The 20,645-nt window shown below is 35.5% G+C and overlaps 1 protein-coding gene, 1 long non-coding RNA gene and 1 pseudogene across 4 annotated transcripts in view; 1 reads left to right on the top strand and 2 right to left on the bottom strand.

The window, feature by feature from the left end:
- The window catches only part of BMP2K (BMP2 inducible kinase), a 124,126-nt gene that overhangs the window by 53,347 nt on the left and 50,134 nt on the right, over positions 1-20,645 (top strand). For 2 of the 3 annotated variants that reach the window (XM_040480335.1, XM_040480321.1), the window contains exons 4-7: positions 4,672-4,814; positions 7,540-7,661; positions 9,898-9,979; positions 14,443-14,575. In XM_040480335.1, the coding sequence (XP_040336269.1) occupies positions 4,672-4,814; positions 7,540-7,661; positions 9,898-9,979; positions 14,443-14,575 (480 nt within the window). The remainder of the gene's footprint in view (positions 1-4,671; positions 4,815-7,539; positions 7,662-9,897; positions 9,980-14,442; positions 14,576-20,645) is intronic. The other variant, XM_040480328.1, reaches the window with a different exon arrangement.
- LOC121033777 (uncharacterized) lies at positions 724-19,497 on the bottom strand. The gene is made up of 3 exons (XR_005792110.1): positions 19,336-19,497; positions 15,687-15,690; positions 724-769 (listed from the first exon to the last, which is right to left on the bottom strand). It is a non-coding gene; the product is annotated as an uncharacterized LOC121033777 (long non-coding RNA).
- Positions 17,665-19,327, bottom strand: LOC121033769 (26S proteasome regulatory subunit 4-like; annotated as a pseudogene).

Raw genomic sequence — 20,645 nt, 5'->3', positions numbered from 1 at the left:
GCTGGCTAAAGTGTTGTAGGTTAGAAATAATTTTGGGCTAGAATTTTGAAGGCATTATCCCCATTTTTCACCTAGTTATTACTATTGAGAAATAATTTTGGGCTAAGAATTTTGAAGGCATTATCTCATTTTTCTCCTAGTTGTTACTATTGAGAAATCTCATGCATTATGATTCTTCACTTTTTTTAACGTGACCTCTTTTTTTTCCCGTGGACACTTAGAATCTTTGCTTTAGCTCTAGCATTCTAAAATCTTAGGTATATCTGCCTTGGTTATGGGTCAGTTTTGCTATCTTTATTGCTGGGACTCAGTTTTTTTCTCTTTCATTTTCTCTGTTCCTCTCTTTGTCTTCTCTTTTTAAAAATTCTAATTGTGTTGGGAGTTCCTTAAATGTATCTTTTAGCTCCTCTATAGAATTTTGTATTTCTGCTATTTATTTTTAATTTCCAAGAACTCTTATTCTCTCAATGCTGTTCTTTGTTAAAATGCACTTTGCTCTTGTTTTAGATGCAAGTCATTTGTTGTCTGCAGTTATTAATTACAGTTTTTTTTTTTTAATTTTTTTTTCAACGTTTATTTATTTTTGAGACAGAGAGAGACAGAGCATGAACGGGGGAGGGGCAGAGAGAGAGGGAGACACAGAATCGGAAACAGGCTCCAGTCTCTGAGCCATCAGCCCAGAGCCTGACGCGGGGCTCGAACTCATGGACCGCGAGATCGTGACCTGGCTGAAGTCGGACGCTTAACCGACTGCGCCACCCAAGCGCCCCTTAATTACAGTTTTTAAAAAAGAGTTTTCTTCTGTTCTTTGTGTTTTTGTTTTCCTGAATTTTTCTCTTGTTATTACACCTTTTTTATGTTAGAAGTTTCCTTCAAATGTTTTACCAGCTAAACGTACTGCATGCACTATAGATGAGAATGTACCCTCTGAGTGGGCTTTATATCCCAGAGAAGGAATCCAGAGGATTTGAATAGGGCATACTCAATTCCTTTTTCTCACATGAATCAGTTAGATAAATTCTTTTTCTTTTCATGGGGGAAGAGTGAGTTGCAGAGTAGAGAATGGGAGAGTAATTCCTTTCCCCTTACTTCTATAAAAGCTGATTGTATTACATAAAATTGTTTAAGAATGAAGGTACTTTTGTAAGGCAGTCAGTGTTATGAATAAAAATCAGGTACATTGGTTTTGATTTTGTAAGGGATGAAACTGTGTAGGAAGTAGAGGAATGCATTGTATAGCCGATATGCACCATCACGGTTAGAGGTATCAATTTGTTACAGCCATCTTTTGTGAAATGTTAGATTTTTGTGGGTTCATGATTTGACACTGCTAAATTTGTTAATATTCTTGTGTATAAGTTAAAGAGAGATTAATTACAGGCTTTAGGTACCAGACGTCCAGAAATCAGAGTTGGTCTTTTGAATATATTTCCATTATTTAATGAAAGGAGCTTTTTGTTTTGGAGGTGTTTTATAGAAATTCCCACGGATAACATACCTGTTAGCTTTTGCTTTATAACAAAACATCCCCAAACTCAACAGCATAAAACAACAGTCATTTATTAATGCTTGTGTATCAGTGGGTCACTTGTTGTAGACTGAGCTTGGTGGAATGACACTGTTCGTTTTAGTTGGGCTTGTTCACATGCCAGTGGGTTTGCTGGGATTAGTTGGAGTGGCTCTGTTTCAGGTTTCTCATCCTTTTCCCTGGCACTAGAAGCTTATTTGGGGGATGTTTTTCTCATAGAGATAATAGAAATACAAGAGGGCAAGTGGAAGATGTGAGGTCTCTTAAGGCTTAGGCTTGGGATTGGCACACTGCCACTTCTGCGTTATTCTTTCAGCCAAAGTCAGTCATATGGCTGAGCCCACATCAAAGAGCAAGGTATTCTCTCTGCTCCATTTATTGGGAGGAAGTGCAGTTACATGGCAAAGGGCCGGGATAAAGTGAGGGTTGAAGATTTGGGGCCAGTGGTGCAATCTACTACAGATAAAATTTAATTACCTTATTAAAAAAACCCAAGTCATGTAAAAATTAAAGTGGAATGTAAGATTGCACTTTACAGAAGGTTGTTGGATGACTAAGTGGTTGGAAAAATGTTGAATTTTCCATTTTAATGGTGAAATTGGTCAGAGTGTAAAAGCTTTTGTTTAGGAAATGATACTGTTTGAAAAATATGGAAAGATTTGAGAGTTATATGCATCCTGTTTGAAAAGATTTTCAGTATACATCGTTTGACTTCTGAATCTGATTTTTTTTTCGTTTTTCAAAAAATTTTTTTAATGTTTTATTTTTTATTTATTTTTGAGAAATAGAGAGAGAAAGAGGGAGGGAGAGAGGGGCAGCAAGCTAAGGAGACAGAATCCAAAGCAGGCGCCAGGCTCTGAGCTGTCAGCACTGAGCCTGATGCTGGGCCCGAACTCACGAACCGCGAGGTCATGATCTGAGCTTAACCGACTGAGCCACCCAGGTGCCCCTGATTTGTTTGTTTGTTTGTTTTTCATTAGAATAACCTTTACTTTAATCTTCAGAAGACTTTGATTTTGAATAATGAAATTTTACTTATTTCTACATTTGAAATGCAGCTCAGTTACAGCTCTTAGGTTTTTCTGGGGACTTGCGTTTCGTGATTCAAGATCTCTGAATGCGAGAAAGGAGATTAACATTTGTTCAAATTTTTTTCTACTCATTACAACATTACAAGTTAGGAAGACGTAGAATGAGTTTAAGATTATGATATCTTTAGCTGTGACATATTTCAAGAATGTGAATGAGCATCAATAAAACACTTTTTATCCTGTTTAATTTTTGTTTAAAACAAGTTCAGTGTCTAACACACAAGAGGATGGGGGAAATTCCTGCCTGGTCAGGTATCTTGAGGTGTCCTGAACAAATTACAATCAAATATACTTTAGTGTTCTGAAATTGGGGATTGATAGATAAAATTTGGTATTTTTTCTGCTTTAAAGTTTTCTGCTATTATAGGAAATACATGAGAATGCTGTTTAGAGAGTAGTATTAAATGAACAGGTGTATATACACCTTCTTGCAGATTACAAAGTAGCAAACATTCATTTGTCCAACCTTGTTAAAGGAAGGTTTCAAGTTAACATAAGTTTGCCTTTTTAAATTCCCAAACTTAATTTTCATTACAATGCTTTCTGAATTACTTTTCTTTAAAAAAATTTTTTTAATGTTTATTTATTTACTTTTGAAAGAGAGAGAGAAAGAGAGGGCGCACAAACAGGGGAGGGAAGAGAGAGAGGAGACACAGAATGTGAAGCAGGCTCCAGACTGTGCTGTCAGCACAGAGCCTGACGCGGGGCTTAAACTCATGAACCGTGAGATCATGAGCTGAAGTTGAACACCTAACTGACTGAGCCACGCAGGTGCCCCTAATTATTTGTGTTTCTTGTGTCCTTCAATGGTGGTCAACTTTTTCTTAATAATTTAGAATTGTCACTAGACTATCCATTATTGTGGTATATGCAATATATAATCATCCTCTCAGGGCTCATTGGTATGACTGTTTGATTTTAGTAAGTTATTCTGCCTGTTGCCTTTTACCTGAATTAGAGCATTAGCCTCTTAACCCATCTGTCCATTTCCACTCTTGTGATTTCCCCTACCCCCCAGTCAAGAAGATCCTTTTAAAAGTTAGATCTGGAGTGGGCACCTGGGTGGCTCAGTTGATTAAGTGTCCAACTCTTGATTTCTGCTCAGGTCTTAATGTGAGATCGAACCTGCATCAGGCTTTGCACTGACAGCATGGAGCCTGCTTGGGGTTCACTTTCCTCCTCTCTTTCTGCCTTTTCTCTGCTCACGTGTGTTTGCGCACACTCTCTCTCAAGATAAAGAAACATTAAAAAAAAAAAGATCAGGAAGTCCCTGGTTCTCAAGATAAAATCTAAAATATGGCTGATGGCTGTCTGTCATATGTCAGTCTCATATCACTTTACCTTTTCTCTGATTTTTGGACCATACATACCTACATTGGCTTTAAGTTAATCAAAATTATTAAGCTCTTTTCCAAAATGGAGGCCTTTGGACGTACTGCTTGCTGTTGCTAGCGTGCTTTTCTCGCAGATCTCTGCCTGGTCAGTTCCTAATCATGCTACAGTCTCACCATAAATATCACTTCCTCAGATAGACCTCATCTGACACCCTCCCCTCCCCATCCTCCTTTGCCAATTTAAATTTAGGTTTCTCTCATATTAGCCTTATTGTACATAATTATATGTGTTTATGTAATTGCTTAATGTTTACCTCTGCCTTTAATTGATAAATTCCATGATAATATAAACTTTATTTTTGCTCACAATTGTTTATCTAATAGCTAGCATAGTATTGAATAACTGTTTCTTCAAATCTATGATGCCGTCAATTATAAAGCATACTTTGATTTCATAGATGTTAATTAAAATCTTGAAAAAAGGCCAATAGCATTAGCAGAACATCATCTATCTTAAGATGTTTTTATTTCAGAGATGTAAAGTATGAAAAATGTATGTTATTGAATCAATATGATATGGTACAGGAAGCATCCTTCCATGAGCATTATGAAAAAGCCAGTTCCCCTTTACTTGAGACCATAAAGGCATTTCTTAATTTCTTTGTGGTAGTCTTCATTTACTAAAAACATGTCTTCCCAAAATTACTTTTTTGGTTAGCTGGGCAAGTAGTGAATCAGATGAATAAGAAGCTGCAGACAGGTTTTACGGAAGCAGAAGTGTTACAGATATTCTGTGATACCTGTGAAGCTGTTGCAAGATTGCATCAGTGTAAGACTCCAATAATTCACCGGGATCTGAAGGTATGAATTTTAGACTACTTATGGATTAATACATTTTGAACTTTAGCATTAAAATGTTCTTGGACTACTGTCTTCCTCTATACCAGTTTTTTTTTTTTTTAATTTTTTTTTTTTCAACGTTTATTTATTTTTGGGACAGAGAGAGACAGAGCATGAACTGGGGAGGGGCAGAGAGAGAGGGAGACACAGAATCGGAAACAGGCTCCAGGCTCTGAGCTGTCAGCCCAGAACCTGACGCGGGGCTCGAACTCACGGACCGCGAGATCGTGACCTGGCTGAAGTCGGACGCTCAACCGACTGCGCCACCCAGGTGCCCCTATACCAGTTTTTATTACCAGCACTGAAAGGATCTCTCTGTCCCAGGTTCATTTCCTGAGGCCGTGTAAAGACTATAGACTAGAAATTGTGTTTTCCATGACCCTGAGGGTTTCTAGTATGGCTGTAGAAGTAGATTTTTATGGCCCTCCCTCTGCGTCTGTTGTACATAGTAGGCTTCTTAAAAAGGTTTCATGTGAGCAAAAATGTGAACGTCATTGATGCAGGTTGAATGTCCCTCCACATGATTCTGTCCAGTTCTGCTCTCCTCCTATTTCCTATAACCCATATTAGGTGTCAGGGTATTTTGCAGAGATTTTGGAGGCAAGCATGAATGGGTCGCTGTACTCAGTTATTTACCATTTACCATCGTTTTCTATCATTTACTATATTTAGGTGGTTTTCTTTAAGGTCATTTTATCTTACCTTTTTGTGGAGTCTGATCTCTTGTATATGGCACCCACTTGTTACATTGGAAAAGGTCCCCCAAAAGGATTTGAATATTCCCAGTGTCATAGTGCTCAAGGTATCATTACACATACCATTTAAAAATCATAGGTTTCCTCTTAGATGCCCACAAGCCCTAAGATTACAAAAACTTCTCTTCCAGAAATGCGCTATACCCAAATATCTCATGGCTAATTTTTCACATTGCTTCAAGTCTACTCAGATTAACTTTCTCCATTTGTTCAGTCTTGCACCTTATAGTATTGTGCCGATTGTTTACTTTCTGTTCTCTTCCACTAGCATGTAAGCTCCATGTGGGCAGGGATTTTTTTTTTTTTAATGCTTATTTAGTTTTGAAGGAGAGAGAGAGAGAGACAGACAGAGAGACAGAGCATGAGCAGGGGAGGGGCAGAGAGATTGAAGGAGATACAGACTCCGAAGCAGGCTCCAGGCTCTGAGCTGTCAGCCCAGTGCCCTACACGGGACTTGAACTCACAAACTGTGAGATCATGATCTGAGCCGAAGTCAGACGCTTAACTGACTGAGCCAGCTAGGTTCTCCTATCCAAGTATTTAGTATTTAGACCTTGGCACATAGCCAAGGTCTCAGTAATATTTAGTGATTGGATGAATCCCAATTCTGACTGATTATACGAAATTTATGAAAGGTGATAATAAAATCCCCCTAGGATACAAGAAAATAGAAGATGTCACGTAGAATATAGATTGTTAACCATGAAAGTGTCATCTAGGGCAACCTACGGTGTAACAGGTTACAAATTAGGCAAAGATTGAAATGTACAACTGAAGACATCTGTCCTTTAATTTGGATAATGATTGTAGTTCATTTCAGTTCTTCTGAATATGCAGCTTTTACATTTTCCCTAATACTTTGGTATGTCTTTTTATGCTTTTTTGGCTTGTAAACCTTTTTCATATTAAGTTGATGTTTCCAGTTGAGTCTTCTTGATTTAAAGCCAGAAAAGACTTTGAACTGCATACTTTTATATAGGCCCTGTTTCATATGCTTAGTTCGTTTTACTTGTGTAAATTTATGCAAACCTATGTTTGTTTTAAGTAGATGTACAAATCTTTGTTGTGTATAAATCTTTTAAAAAGTTGACTAAATATGAAATATAGAAGAAAAACAAACTGTAATGTGAGTATTTTGGTAGAGTGGAGAGCAATTGAATAGCTCATCTAAGACTGCATTATAAAGGTAGAAAATGTTATGGGGGAAAATGTAATAATAATAGTATCATTTATTGAGTGCTTACTTTATTTCAGCCACTCTTCTAACTCTTTACGTGTTTTAACTCATACGATTTTTACAACAATTCCATGTAACAGATACTGTCAGCGTCCCCATTTTGTAGATAAGGAAATCAAAGCACAAGAGTAGTTCAGCATATTGTCTAAGGGGACATATGGTAGCAAATTGCAGAGTTGGGATGTGAGCCCACACTCTCCTGTGCATGTCATGTATTCAGGTTGCTACAACTCTGATCTCCAAGTTAACACATAAAGTCAAAACTGTGTTTTGTTAGTGCAGCATTTTAGATAAAAATGGAATTGGGAGTCAACCAGAGGTAGAAGTTTAATGGTTTTTGTTACTTGTCTATAGATAAGCTGAAGTGTCAGAATGAAAAATGGAGGTACAGTCTAGACTTCAACTGCTACTAGTTCTTCTTTTTCATAGAAGAGGTTTAAAAGGATTTAGGGCTTATAGACCCCTGCAAAAATCATCCTGGGATGGGAGGAGCACTTCTCTGTTCTCAGTAGGAGAAACAGTAGACATTGTCAGGTGTATTTTTGGTCTGATTGATTTGGCCTTTCTCACGATTTATCTTATGTCTTTCTCTCTGTATATATGGCACAAACCTTGTGTTTATTTTGTAAAAACATGGTTATGAAAGTATAATTTTCACTTTGAAAATACTACTAATTATTTATTTTTTCTGAAGGTAGAAAATATTTTGTTGAATGATAGTGGAAACTATGTACTTTGTGACTTTGGCAGTGCCACGAATAAGTTTCTTAATCCTCAAAAAGATGGAGTTAATCTAGTAGAAGAAGAAATTAAAAAGTAAGTTTCTATCTTTATTGTGCTTTGTCTCATGGGAATTTTAGGTAACTTAAGTCTGTGGACCAGATTTGCTAATACAGATTTTAGGTATTTCATTTATAGATTTCTTTGAAATATTTCTGTGCCATAGACATTGGTTAATTTATGTCTGCTGTAGCTCAGTAGTAAATATATTTTATCATAGGTACAAGTTTTTCATGTACATTGTAAATGTATTTATCAAGAAATTTATTAAGTTTGAGTAATTTGTGGAATTATTAAAGGGAGTTTTAAGTGATTATTGAGTTTAGTTAAACATTGTGTTTTTACTGATACTGAGGACTTGTTCTTATTAGGAAGATAATAAATTATTTGAAAAGTAAGCTTTTACTTTATGTTTAAGATGAAGAAGATTGACTTGTTAATGCAATGAAAACTCTGGAAAACGTGTTACTTTGTAATAGTGTATTGGAAAGCTCTCTGGTAGAAATATGTCATATATCCTCTATTTTTCTTAGTTTTATACTTTCTGTGGTTGCTAGAGTATCTATAAAGACCTTTCCCTTTTCTGTTTTCTCATTTAGAAAATAGAACTGTTTATAAATCTTAGGTAAATCTTATATTACCTTAATAAAATGATACAGAATGCACAAAGGTCTGTCAGAATAGGAATTTCTGAGTAGTTGTTTTTTCTTGGTCTCCTTTCTTCTTCACAGTTTCTCATTTGTTTAAGACTAACAGCTATCATTTGAACTGCAGTATGCATTTTGAAAGAAATCAAGGAGAGTTGATCTTTCCCTGGCCCATTTGTATAACACAGTGGGTTTCTAGACCATGTATTTCTACTCAGGAAATATAGCCTATGGTGATTATGTTAGATTCCATAAAAATTAACTCCTTAGTAAACATATAAATGTCCTGAAGAACACAAGAACAAATCACTGAATTGGCTTTTTGGGGATATATGTTTGTATACATATGTATGTGTGTGTGTGTGTATATATGTATGTATGTATATATACATATATACACACATATATGTGTATGTATATATGTATGTATGTATATATATAATTTAAAAATTATTTGGTTGTTATTTATAACTGCTTTAGGATCTCTGACTTGCTGAAATTTTCATTTCATTCTTTTCATTCTTACTGCTGAAGAATTTTCATTCTTACTGCTGAGATCTTAAGGTTCAGTAGAATTTTGTAGTAGTGATGAGTGCAGGCTCATGAGGAATTCTTGTGCTTTGTGGCTCAGTTGAGGAGGTAATGGTCTAACCATTTATTTAGTTAACAGGTGTTTATTCAGGGCCTACCATGCAGTGGACACCATTGTTGGTGCTGCAGTATAGCAGTGAACAGAAGTTCTGTCCTCGTGCAGTTTGTATTTTGGTTTTGCAGGTTGCTCCTCATAGTGTTGTCATTCAGAATTTCTCACCAGTCAGTAATTTCGAAAAAGTAAGATGATAGGATGTTGAGCCTTAAGATGTTTCATACAAAATGAAACATATCACCACTCAAAATTAAATTATGCCATGATATAGGTAGTCCTTCCAAAGTGCAATAATTTCTGCTATGAGATTGAGTACTACTTTATTAAAATATTCTGTTCATAATGGATTTAGAGTTTTTATGTTGGTAAAGATTTATTCAGTGTCTTTTAATTCCAAATAGCTTATGATGGCAGTCAGTTCTAGAAGTGTTCTTAATTAATGTAGTTAGAATGATGGCAACTAGATTACTTTTAAAACAACAGTGATAAAAACAGACCTAGAGGAGATTTACTACTGTGTGCCGGGAATTATGTTAGAGTCCATAAAAACAAACTCCTTAATAAACATAATTTTTTGAGTGGGTTGACATTTTGTTTTTAAATTAATGGACTAAAGTATTTTGATTAGGGTAGTTTTAGAGTCTAATTATATTATTTAAAACAAATTCAAGGAAAACTATATTTTCAATCCATTGTCTTTATTTCAGATTTTTAATTAAAATTAAGTTTTTATATCATTAGAGATGCTGTCGCATTTGTTGAATAAAACATGTATAGATGCTTTGTATTGTTAAATCTTGATGGACTTTTAATGAGCTTTTTAAAAATAGTATTATTTCTATATAATGTTATTGAATCTAAAAGTTTTCTGTAGCATTTTATGTAGAAACAATGTAGTATCTATATATATATATATATATATATTTTTTTTTTTTTTTTTTTTTTATATCTCCACTCCATTTCACTTATTTACTGCCAGGTATACAACTCTGTCATACAGAGCCCCTGAAATGATCAACCTTTATGGAGGGAAACCCATCACCACCAAGGCTGATATCTGGGTAAGGCCAAGAAAGGCTAACATTTTCTCTAACCAAATTAAAAAAAAAAAATCTGAGTTCAGTTGGTTATTTTCCCCCTGTTACCCCAAAGGTATTTTATAATAAGTAGAAGAAAGTGGTATATTCTTATACAGAAGAAGAAAATAAATAGAACATTTTATCTTTTTTAATCCTGAAATGGAAAGCTTAGGTATAAAAAAGCAAATAAGGGACTTCCATATAATGTAACTCTTTGCCACAGTATTTTTTAGAATTTATATTACATATGAATGTAAACATGTTTTGATTGAGTGTAATTTTGATTGAGTGCAGTATGGAAAAGCTGGTCATAAATCTTAAGTAATTCTTAGAAATAGTTTTAAGATCTTTTTAATGGAAACTAACATGAGTCAATTTTTTTCTAATTAAAATCAAGCCATTGACTAATTTCTACATATTGAAGATCGATCTTAGCATATTCAGTTGGCCCTTGAACAACATGATTTGAACTTAATTTGCAGATTTTGATTTTTTTTTTAAGTTTACTTATTTTGAGAGCGAGAGAGGGAGAGCGGGAGCAGGGGAGGGACAGAGAGAGAGGGTGAGAGACTGAATACTTAGCAGGGTACCTCACTGTCAGTGCACTGTCAGTGTGAACCCTGAGATCATGATCTGAGCCAAAATCAAGAGTCAGAAGCTTACTTAGGTGCTCTAATATGCAGATTTTTAAAAATAAATATATTGGGAAACCTTTTGGAGATTTGCAACAGATCTGAAAAAACTTGCAGGTGAACCAGGCAGCCTAGAAATACTGAAAAAATTAAGAAAAAGTTACATATTATTGTAAGAGTACAGTATATAATACATATTAAAATATGTGTTAATCGACTATGTATGTTATTGATAAGGCTTCACAGTAGATTATCAGTAGTTTTAGGGGAATCAAAAGTTACACATGGATTTTCAACTGCATGGGTATTGACTCCTCTAACCCCTGTGTTGTTCAAGGGTCAACCGTATATCTGGATTGCATTATTAAGATTGATCATATTTTATATAATTGAACTTTTTGTTAGAATGCATATACTTTTTTAGAACTTGTTTCATAAGGGAATATATTTTGGCTTTGTTTCATAAATTAGCAAGAAACTCTATTTTAAATGTGAATTCATTTAAATTCAACAAGGATTAGCCATATCTACCACTAGTGACCGTATTAAGGTTGTAGAAAAAAAATTCCATTGGAAATACTTCTAGATTTTACAAAAAAAAAAATCATGTTTATTTTAAAAGCATAATAATTTAGAAAGTAGTCAAGCATAATGTGTGAAACCAAATGAATATCTCCTTGGTTCTCTTCTCTTGACCTCCTCCTGTAGGGGTTGGGATACTAAATATTCTAGCAAGGTAATAAAAAAAAAAAGAGTATCTTTGATATCTTTTCATCTGTCATAATGTACCCTTTTTTTTTTTTTTTTAACCAGTGATTCTTAAATCTTGTGGTACTTTTTAACCATATACATAGTTGACTCAATGGATAAGTTTGATTTGATACTGCTTATAGATTACCAGCTTGTAATTCAAATTCAGTTTGCTTTTTCTCAGCATTAACATTAAATGGCTTATAGTAAATGGTTTATAGTATAATGTAGAAAGCACATCCAATCAGGTTTTAATTTATAAAATGAAGGTATTAGAAGAGGTGATTGTGGAAGTTTTTCCTAATCTAATTTTGTGACTGCTTTTGAAATCCATGTTACCTAAAAGAGTATTTCAACAGCAGAGGAAACAACAGACATCATAGCTTAACTACTGTTTGGATATTATCAAGGCTTGAATGAAAAGATAATTAGTCTCTAAGTACATGATTGTTACCCCATATCTTAACAAAAAGGAGAGAATCCTTTTTTTAATTCATTTTTTCATTAGACTTTATATGTGTGCCAGGCAGCATACTAAATTGTGATAAATTTAAAATTTATACCATTTATAGATTAGGATATGGGGTAATATTTCTATAATGGATAATTATAGAACTTAAATTATAAGTATAGCTATGGGGTTACAAATAGATTACTCAAAGAAAATGAAAAAAGAAGCAAATAATCAGAAAATAGAATCTGTGTTTATATGCTTGACAGAAGTAGAATTTTAATTTTCATAATGCCATTTTTTTTCTTGTATTCACTCAGGTGAAACAGAAGTATCTTGCAACATTTTAGGTGTGAATGAAAGAATAACTAGAAAAATTATTCAATTCATGTTGGTCAGAGATTGTGTTTCTATTTCAGCAAAGTACTGATTCAGGGAGTTATCATACTGAGGTTAAAATATTCACTTAGCACTTTATATTTTGGCGAATTTTTTTTTTTTTTTTTTTGCTTGGAAGTTTCCATTGTAGGTTATTTTTATCCTGAGAACTGGGATGCTGATTTTATAAGCATTAGGAAATTCAGTGAGAGATGCTTCATGTTATCTTTTAATGAGGAAAATTGAAGATGATGGTATTCGAAGCCTTCAAAATCAGGTCATTTTTACCCTCCCGTTTCTTGAACAATTCTCATTGTATCAGATGGATAGAGAGAAATGCCTTTGATGTGAAAAAACTAGGACACCTTGTTGTGTTCACACTGTGTGAAGCAGAGTTTTTTATGTTTTCGATTTATATTTTTTAAGGATACTGGCATTGCTATCTAACATAGTTATCTGGAAATTCCCACAACATTTACTCTAACAGAAGACACATTATTAAAAGTTTGATTGAAAAGATAAAACTGGATAAAATGCAGATCTCTTGTGCATAGACTGTCATCTGGGCAGTAGAAAGGTGTAATTTAATGCAGATATTACACCATTAATAGTATTTTTTAAGTGCTGTTAGGGAAGCCTTAAGCTCAGTTTGCTACATATAAATGCTGAAAACATCTGCCTTACAGAAAAAAGCAGTATAAATATTTTTAAGTGACATTGAACTGGTTATTTCCATTCAGAATCTTTACCGTTTCATTAGTCACAGTAATGTTTTTGAACTTACTAGAATTACTCTTCTAGAATTAAAATTTATAGAGCATTTAAACTTTGTTGGAAGACTGTGTTGAAAATAATGTTTTGTAAATATTGTCAGACTTACAAAGGTTCTTCTGCATATTGTGATCTTCATGGTTATAAAAGTAGTGTGTTTGTTAGTTGAGTGTGCTAATAAGTTGATGTGTGGAGAAAATCTAACAAAAGAGAGGTGATATAAGGCCAATAGTATTGCTGATATAATTGTATACTGACTATTGGATAATTTTATTACAGTCTGTTTAGAATTAGAAATAGCATTTACACTTTTTTTTAAAGTTTATTTTGAGAGAGAGAGAGAGACAGTGAGAGAGAGAGAGAGAGAGAGAGAGAGAGAGAGAGAGAGAGAATATCTGAGAGGAGAGGCAGAGAGGGAGAGAGAATCCTAAGCGGGCTGTGCACAAACAGTGCACAACCCGATGTGGGGCTCGAACTCACAAACTGTGAGATCATGACCTGAGTCAAAATCAAGAGTCAGACATTTAACCTACTGAATCACACAGGCACCCCAGAAATAACTTTTACACTCTTAAGGCTTGTAGGTGACACTTCTTATAAGAGCATAGTGATTTCTTGAGCTGAAAATCACATTTTATTACTGCTTCTCAGGTTTGAGCTGTTAGCAGCTTAGCTGGGAATTTCCTATGGTACTCTTTAGAATATAATTTGCGTTTTAGGGTGTTTTGTCTTCATTGTCAGATTTATTGGTGCAAGTAGATTTATTGGTGCTGCACTGTCTATGAAGCCATGCAAGTGAAGCAGACAGAGCCCTTTGTGATTTTTAATATAGATTAGCAAAGTAGAAATATGATTAGTATATTTAGGATAAAAATTATAGGATTATATGTAAAGGTAGAGAACTAATTTTTTGATATAAAATAATGTCACGTGTTTAAGTGAATACTCAAATAAAAGTGTATTGATGTTTGATAAAATTAACTGCGCTGGCTAACTCATACTTTGAATCCCAGGATTTTATAACATGTTTTATATTGAATTAAAAAAATGTTGTTAGAAGAAGCCTTGTGTTGACTTCATTATTTATATGCTAGTTATGTGGTAAATATATTTTTTTTCCTAGTGAAAGAAAACTATAATTTTTCTCCCAAGAGGAACCTACTGCTTCTAATTTTAGTTATATCATTCATGATCTAGAGTTCCATGATAACATTAATCCAGCCAACTAATCACAGATGTGAGAGAAAAATATGGAAATGATACAGTTAAATATTAAAAAAAAATTAAGTACAGTAATTGGTTTAATTACACCATTAATTGGTTTAATTTGTGAAAGGATTGATCCAGTATTAGAAACATTAGGCTTTTGTTTAATAACATACTTCATTTTTGGTTTGGGGCTGTGTTCTTGTCTTGTGATTGATTACTTCATCTGACAATATTCATACTTGTTTGTTTTACAGGCCCTGGGATGTTTACTGTATAAACTTTGTTTCTTCACTCTTCCTTTTGGTGAGAGTCAGGTTGCTATCTGTGATGGCAGCTTCACCATCCCAGACAATTCTCGTTACTCCCATAACATACATTGCTTAATAAGTAAGTACTTGGAAGAATTTATGAAAAAATTGTAAGGTACTCTACTTAGGGTGGGCTATTTACATCTCTTTACCTAAACTTAGCCTTTTGATTTCATGTGTTATAGTTTTGTGAAACTATAATAAAGAAAAACATTAAAAAAATGTTTGTAAGACTTTCATAGGAATGAAAACAGCTTAATTACTGATTAGTACATTGATATTTTTAAGCCCCCTAGATAAGCTTTTGTAGAACATAGAGATTATGTAATTAAGGAAGCTGGAATTTCTAGAAAAACTTACAGCAAAACAATTACTTAGTCTTTGTACTTTGAAATCTAAACATTCAGACCTGTTGCTTCTTGGGATTAAAATATTACCAGTCTTATATTGTAGCTTATTTGGCCACCCTTTTTACTTTTTAAAAAATAAAAATTTTTATTTATTTTGAGGGAGAGATAGACAGCAAGGATCGGAGGGGCAGAGAGGGAGAGAAGGAGACAGAAACCCAAGCAGGCTCCATCTGCACTCTCAGGACAGAGCCTGACGCGGGGCTCGAACTCCCGAACTGTGAGATCAGGCCAAAGTCAGGAGTTGGACACTTATCCAACTGGCCACCCAGGTGCCCCTGCCACTCTTTTAAATATTTATTCTTTATTGATAATGAATTGTTTATTGGAAAACAACCTAAAGTAGTATCAGAAAGAGGTAGTCCTGTAGGCCCCTGACTCCAAAAGAAATATCTCCATTTTCCTTCTAGCTTCCTTTAAGAGTTCTTTTCTTCCTTTTGGATGGATACTATAATTTTTTGTTTTTGTACTTGGTAAAATTTCTGAAAAAGATGATTGGGTTGGGGAGGAGTACCATCAGGTATTAAAATTAAAATATTAGGAAGCTGCATTATTTAAACAACACCTCTCCACACTGTTTTAATTGTTTCTAGCATTTCTACTCTGTTTTTGCATTTTAAACATCTCCTGTCATAGCCTCCAGCCACACTGATCAAGGCAACAGAAAAGAGGGCCAATGTAAATATATTTGATGTTTTATAATATAAAGTTGCTGTTCAACTCGGTGCAAAAAAAATAGGTGGAAATACAAAAAAATTATTAGACATTTGTGGACAAAACCACCAACCTGAAAATCTACATCAAATGTTATGCTAAAAATTGAAATAAATCAAAGATCTGAATGTAAAAAATACAAAACATAAATGTACTTGAATAAAATAGTCTTGAATTTATTTATAACACTGGAGTGGGTAGTCTATAAGCAGGGCATTAAATCTCAAGAACTAGAAAAAATGAATCCATTGACATAAGAGTTTAAACCATTAAAAGTCTCCCCTCCCCACCCCAACCCATGAACCCCAGCATAAAATTAAATGATAAATTGGGAAAAAAAACATTTGTTACACATTTGGCAGATGGCTAACTTTTATAATTTATAAGGCTTATGTAAATCCAAAAGAAAAGGGCCAGTGTGCCAATAGAAAAATGGTCAAAAGAAAATGGATCATAAAAGGATATCTAGCCTTCCTTTTGCATACTTATTTAAAGAATAATCTTTTTATTTATGCAGATTTGCTGAAACGTGTTGGAAATTGGAGAATTATGTCAGTTGAACACAAAATTACATTGCTTCATGTGGAATGTTCTTCCTAGGCAAAGGGAACCAGAGTAATGGGGTGGGGGAGGAGCTGTTACAGTTTATAGGGGAAAGGAAATAGCCCTAAGCTTTGCTGCTGTACTGCCAGTATGAAGACTTTTAGCTCTAATTGGAGAACATTAAATATGAGTGTTTGTACCTGGGGTTTTCTTCACAGAGATGTCTACTTCTGTTTAGTGCGGCTCCCTATTAATGGGTGGCCCCCTGAATAGCACCCCTGCTGGCTTAGAGTTCCATTTTTATCTTTATTGGTTGAATACTTCCAGCCTTGTTTTGATGTGTTTTTATATCCTTGTGGCAGCTTCCAGCCAAATTAAACTACCTGCCTGGGCAGTCTGAGTTACCTTCCCAGGTACCAGTTAATGTTTTTGTCAGTGCCCTGGTTGACAAAGTTGTATAGTTTCTCAGGGGTCTGACCCAGCTCTATTTTTCCTATTATCCCAGTTATTTTTAGCCTGCCATTTGATAGAATGTGATTTTTTAAAAAGCAAATCTACCTTTGGAGTATATTTGAATAAACAGACTCCTAACCCATCTGTTCAGTAGCTTTCCTCCTTCATTGTCCAAAAATTAGGGCATTAAAAGCATGAAAGAACTCTTGATTGGAATGCTCAAAGAACAGATTGAGGAATTTAATTTACTTTGGCTGTTGTGTGTTCTGGCTAATTGAAGTTTGACCTTATTGAGGTCCTTGCAAATCGTTGTAATTGTGACTGTCTTGTTGCTAAGTATAATGTTTTAATCACAACTGAGGGTTTTGTTGGGGATCTTGCAGTGTCTTGGAAACTCTGAATATTCTCATTGGACATTGTTGTATGAGAGACTGGAGAGTATATACACTGGTTTGTGATTTAGCTTGCTTCTGGTAGTAAGATCTTATTTTCTTGAGTTGGGTTGTTTTTTCCCGTTTCTGTGTATGTGTGTATAAGTATGTGTTTGTGGGTAATGGGAAGGAGGAAAACCTAAACACTTTTGATAATTTTAGGATCTAATTGGGCTCTAGTTCATTGATACCTTACTGTACATCATATGCTTCCTTTATTTGTCAGTAAATGTATAGATTTTAGTTTTTATCTGTTAATATAAATATTAATATAAATTTGACCATGTATTAATGTTTTAAACTTCTGTCTGAGAGCTGGACAGAAAAAAAATTTGAATAAAATAAAAACATTCAAGTAAATGCTGCTATTTTACTTTTTAAATATTGTCTTGATGTAATAAAAGGTTTACAAAGTAGAGATTTTTTGTTTTTTTTTTTTTTTTTGAACTGAGGAGGAGCTCACTTTATTGGGGGGAGAGCACTGCATGTGGCCAACACATGAAGGCAGCCTGGTGGGCACCCTACACAGCATGCTCAAAAAAGGACACGGGAGGTTTTGCTAAGAGAGATCAACTGGAACGTGGGTTTCTCTGGGTGGCTTCCCAGCCTCATACCTCTGAGGATTCGGGACGCTCCCAACTATTTCCTTGGAGGCAGATGTGGTCGCTTACAAGTCGAGGCCTTCAGGGGTGCTTTCTTGTTTTTTATAAAGAACATTTTCTTGGGGCGCCTGGGTGGCTCAGTCGGTTAAGCGTCCGACTTCAGCTCCGGTCACGATCTCGCGGTCCATGAGTTCGAGCCCTGCGTCGTGTTCTGGGCTGATGGCTCAGAGCCTGGAGCCTGCTTCCGATTCTGTGTCTCCCTCTCTCTCTGCCCCTCCTCCGTTCATGCTCTGTCTCTCTCTGTCTCAAAAATAAATAAATGTTAAAAAAAAAAAATTAAAAAAAAAACATTTTCTTTAGATTTTATGAAGTCTTCATTTGTTACTTTCATTCTGCGTTCTCTCAAGGCCATCAGACCAGCTTCTGTACAGATCACCTTGATGTCGTCCCCAGGAGGTCATCTTTAGCCATTATCAAGTCGTGTAGGGTCACATCATTGGCCAGCGTCATCCTGCTTGTGTGGATCTGAAAGATGTGCCTCTTAGTCTTTTCATCAGGCAGGGGGAACTCAATTTTCCTGTCAATGTGGACTGGTCTGATAAGTGCTGGATCCAAAGTTTCTATTCAGTTTGTGGCCATGATAACTTTCACGTCACCCCTTGAATCAAATCAATCCAGCTGGTTCAACAGTTCCATCCTTGTTTGTTGGATTTCTCTTTCACCACCGGAATTTGAATCATATCTTTTTGTTCCAATGGCATCAATTTCATCAATAAACATGATGGATGGCGCATGTTCTTCTGCAACTCAAAATAACTCCTGAACGAGTTTGGGCCCATCACCTATGTACTTCTGAATAAGTTCAGAGCCAACCACTCTTAGGAAAGTGGCTGAGGTTTGGTTTGCTACTGCTGTGGCTAATAAGGTTTTACTTGTGCCAGGTGGTCCATAGAGAATGACCCCTTTTGGGGGCTTTATACCCATCTCTTCATAATATTCAGGATGAGTGAGAGGAAGCTCCACAGATTACTTAATTTCCTGGATTTGGTTGTCCAAGCCCCCAATATCAGCATAGGTTTCCTGGGGAGCCTTTTCTACTTTCATCACCGTGACCAAGGGATCCGTGTCATCCATGAGTACCCCCTGTGACGGCACGTACCTTGTGGTTGAGCAGGACTGAGCAGCCTGGCTCCAGCAGGTCCTGGTCTACAAAGGAAAGAATGCTGACGTAGTGTTCTGAGCCCACAGATGTGGACATGATGGCATGATTGTCATCAATGATCTCTTCCAACGTTCCTACCGACATTGGGGTCCCCCTCAGATCATCCACCTTTGATCTTTCCTCCTCTTGCTTTTCTTCTAAAGGCTTCATTTGTTCCTGATTTCTAATGAATTCTTCTTCCATGAGAAGATAGTCTAATTCTAACTTCAGTAATTTTAAGCAGCGCTGAGTGTGAGGTGTCACCAGTGGCAGCTTGCTGGCAGCATCTGGTCCCTTTGTTTTCTTCTTCTTTTTCCCCCACTCTGGTTTGTACAGGAGGTTCGTACTTCTTTTTCTTGTCCTTGTCATCCTGCTCGCCACCTCCAGGGCCATAACCACCACTCTGACTTTGTTCCATCTTGCTTTGGCCCCTCGAACTGCCACTACCGGAAATAGTAGAGATTTTTTTTAAACAAGAACATATTTACAATGCAATGTTTTTTAGAAAACACTTAGATTCTTTGCAGTTTTATTCTTTGAATTTTTTTACAAGTGACCTTGCTTGTTTCCTACCATCCTATTTAGGTTTCTCCATCTCCTTTTATGATGATATAATTAGTGATTTACATTGCTTTCAAATTCTACATTCAGAAAACTGGGCATTGCCTAGTTGTGCTCATAGTTTTTCAAAGTGAAACATTTTATTACTAGTTGGTTATTCATACAATGTAGTTGTCCCCACGTATTAATATAAAACAAAGCATTAAAAACCATATATCTTTTTAGTATTAACAGTTTTACTAATGCTGCTTGCCTCTATTTTATATGACTCAGGGTTTTTGAAAATGAAATAGCTCTGGGGCGCCTCGGTGGCTTAGTCGGTTAAGCATCCGACTTTGGCTCAGGTCATGATCTCATGGTTCATGAACTTGAGCCCCGTGTCGGGCTCTGTGCTGACAGCTCAGAGCCTGGAGCCTGCTTCAGATTGTGTCTCCCTCTCTCCCTGACCCTCCCCTGCTCGCACTTTGTCTCTCTCTCTTAAATACACATTTAAAAAAAAAAAAAAGAAAATGAAATAGCTCTGCCTAATCTTTGTTAAAAGTGTATGGTTTGTGGTTACATAAGAATTTGTATATACTTTTGTCACTAATCTGGTCAAGGGTAATTATTATTACCTACTGTCCATAAAGTTCAGTTTAACTATTAATTTCATCCTACTTTCCTGCTGACTTTTCATCTTAAAAGTAGCAGAATCAATTATTAGGAGTTTTTCTTCTTAGCTTTTGTTAACTTTTCCAATGGGCAAGTAATAAAGGTGAATTGGAAGGGAGGAGAGAAGAAGCACTTTCATTATGGATCTAGGAGTTGAAAAGAACTTAAAGAGCATTTAGAGGAGAAAGGGAAGCATAACTGATGGGATTACTGAGTAGTTACCATGAGTGAACAGAGGGCTGGCTGCCTTACCTTTCTTTTAGCATCTGTGTTGTAAGGTGGTTAAAGAAGTACATTGTAGACATTAAGAAGGCCTTGAGCCAAAGGGCCTGGGCCTACATCTGCTCTGTCACTTATTTGATTCATAACGTTGGGCACCTCCATTTATCTTAATCCAATTTCTAAAATGAGCATATTAAAAGTATCTACCTCTTACAGTTGTGAAAATTAGATGAATTATGAAAAGTATGAAAAGTGTAAGCATGTGTAAGTATTCAGTAAGACATGGCCTTTAATAGTACCATTATTACTACTCCAATAACTACCACTACTACTGATATCATTATTATAATTCTTCTGAGCGAAC

This window comes from Herpailurus yagouaroundi, unplaced genomic scaffold, assembly GCF_014898765.1.
Source record: "Herpailurus yagouaroundi ecotype Mexico unplaced genomic scaffold, PumYag 28, whole genome shotgun sequence".
Lineage (NCBI taxonomy): Eukaryota > Metazoa > Chordata > Mammalia > Carnivora > Felidae > Herpailurus > Herpailurus yagouaroundi.
The sequence above is the reverse complement of the archived record's forward strand: the minus strand, read 5'-3'. Positions and strand labels throughout refer to the sequence as shown.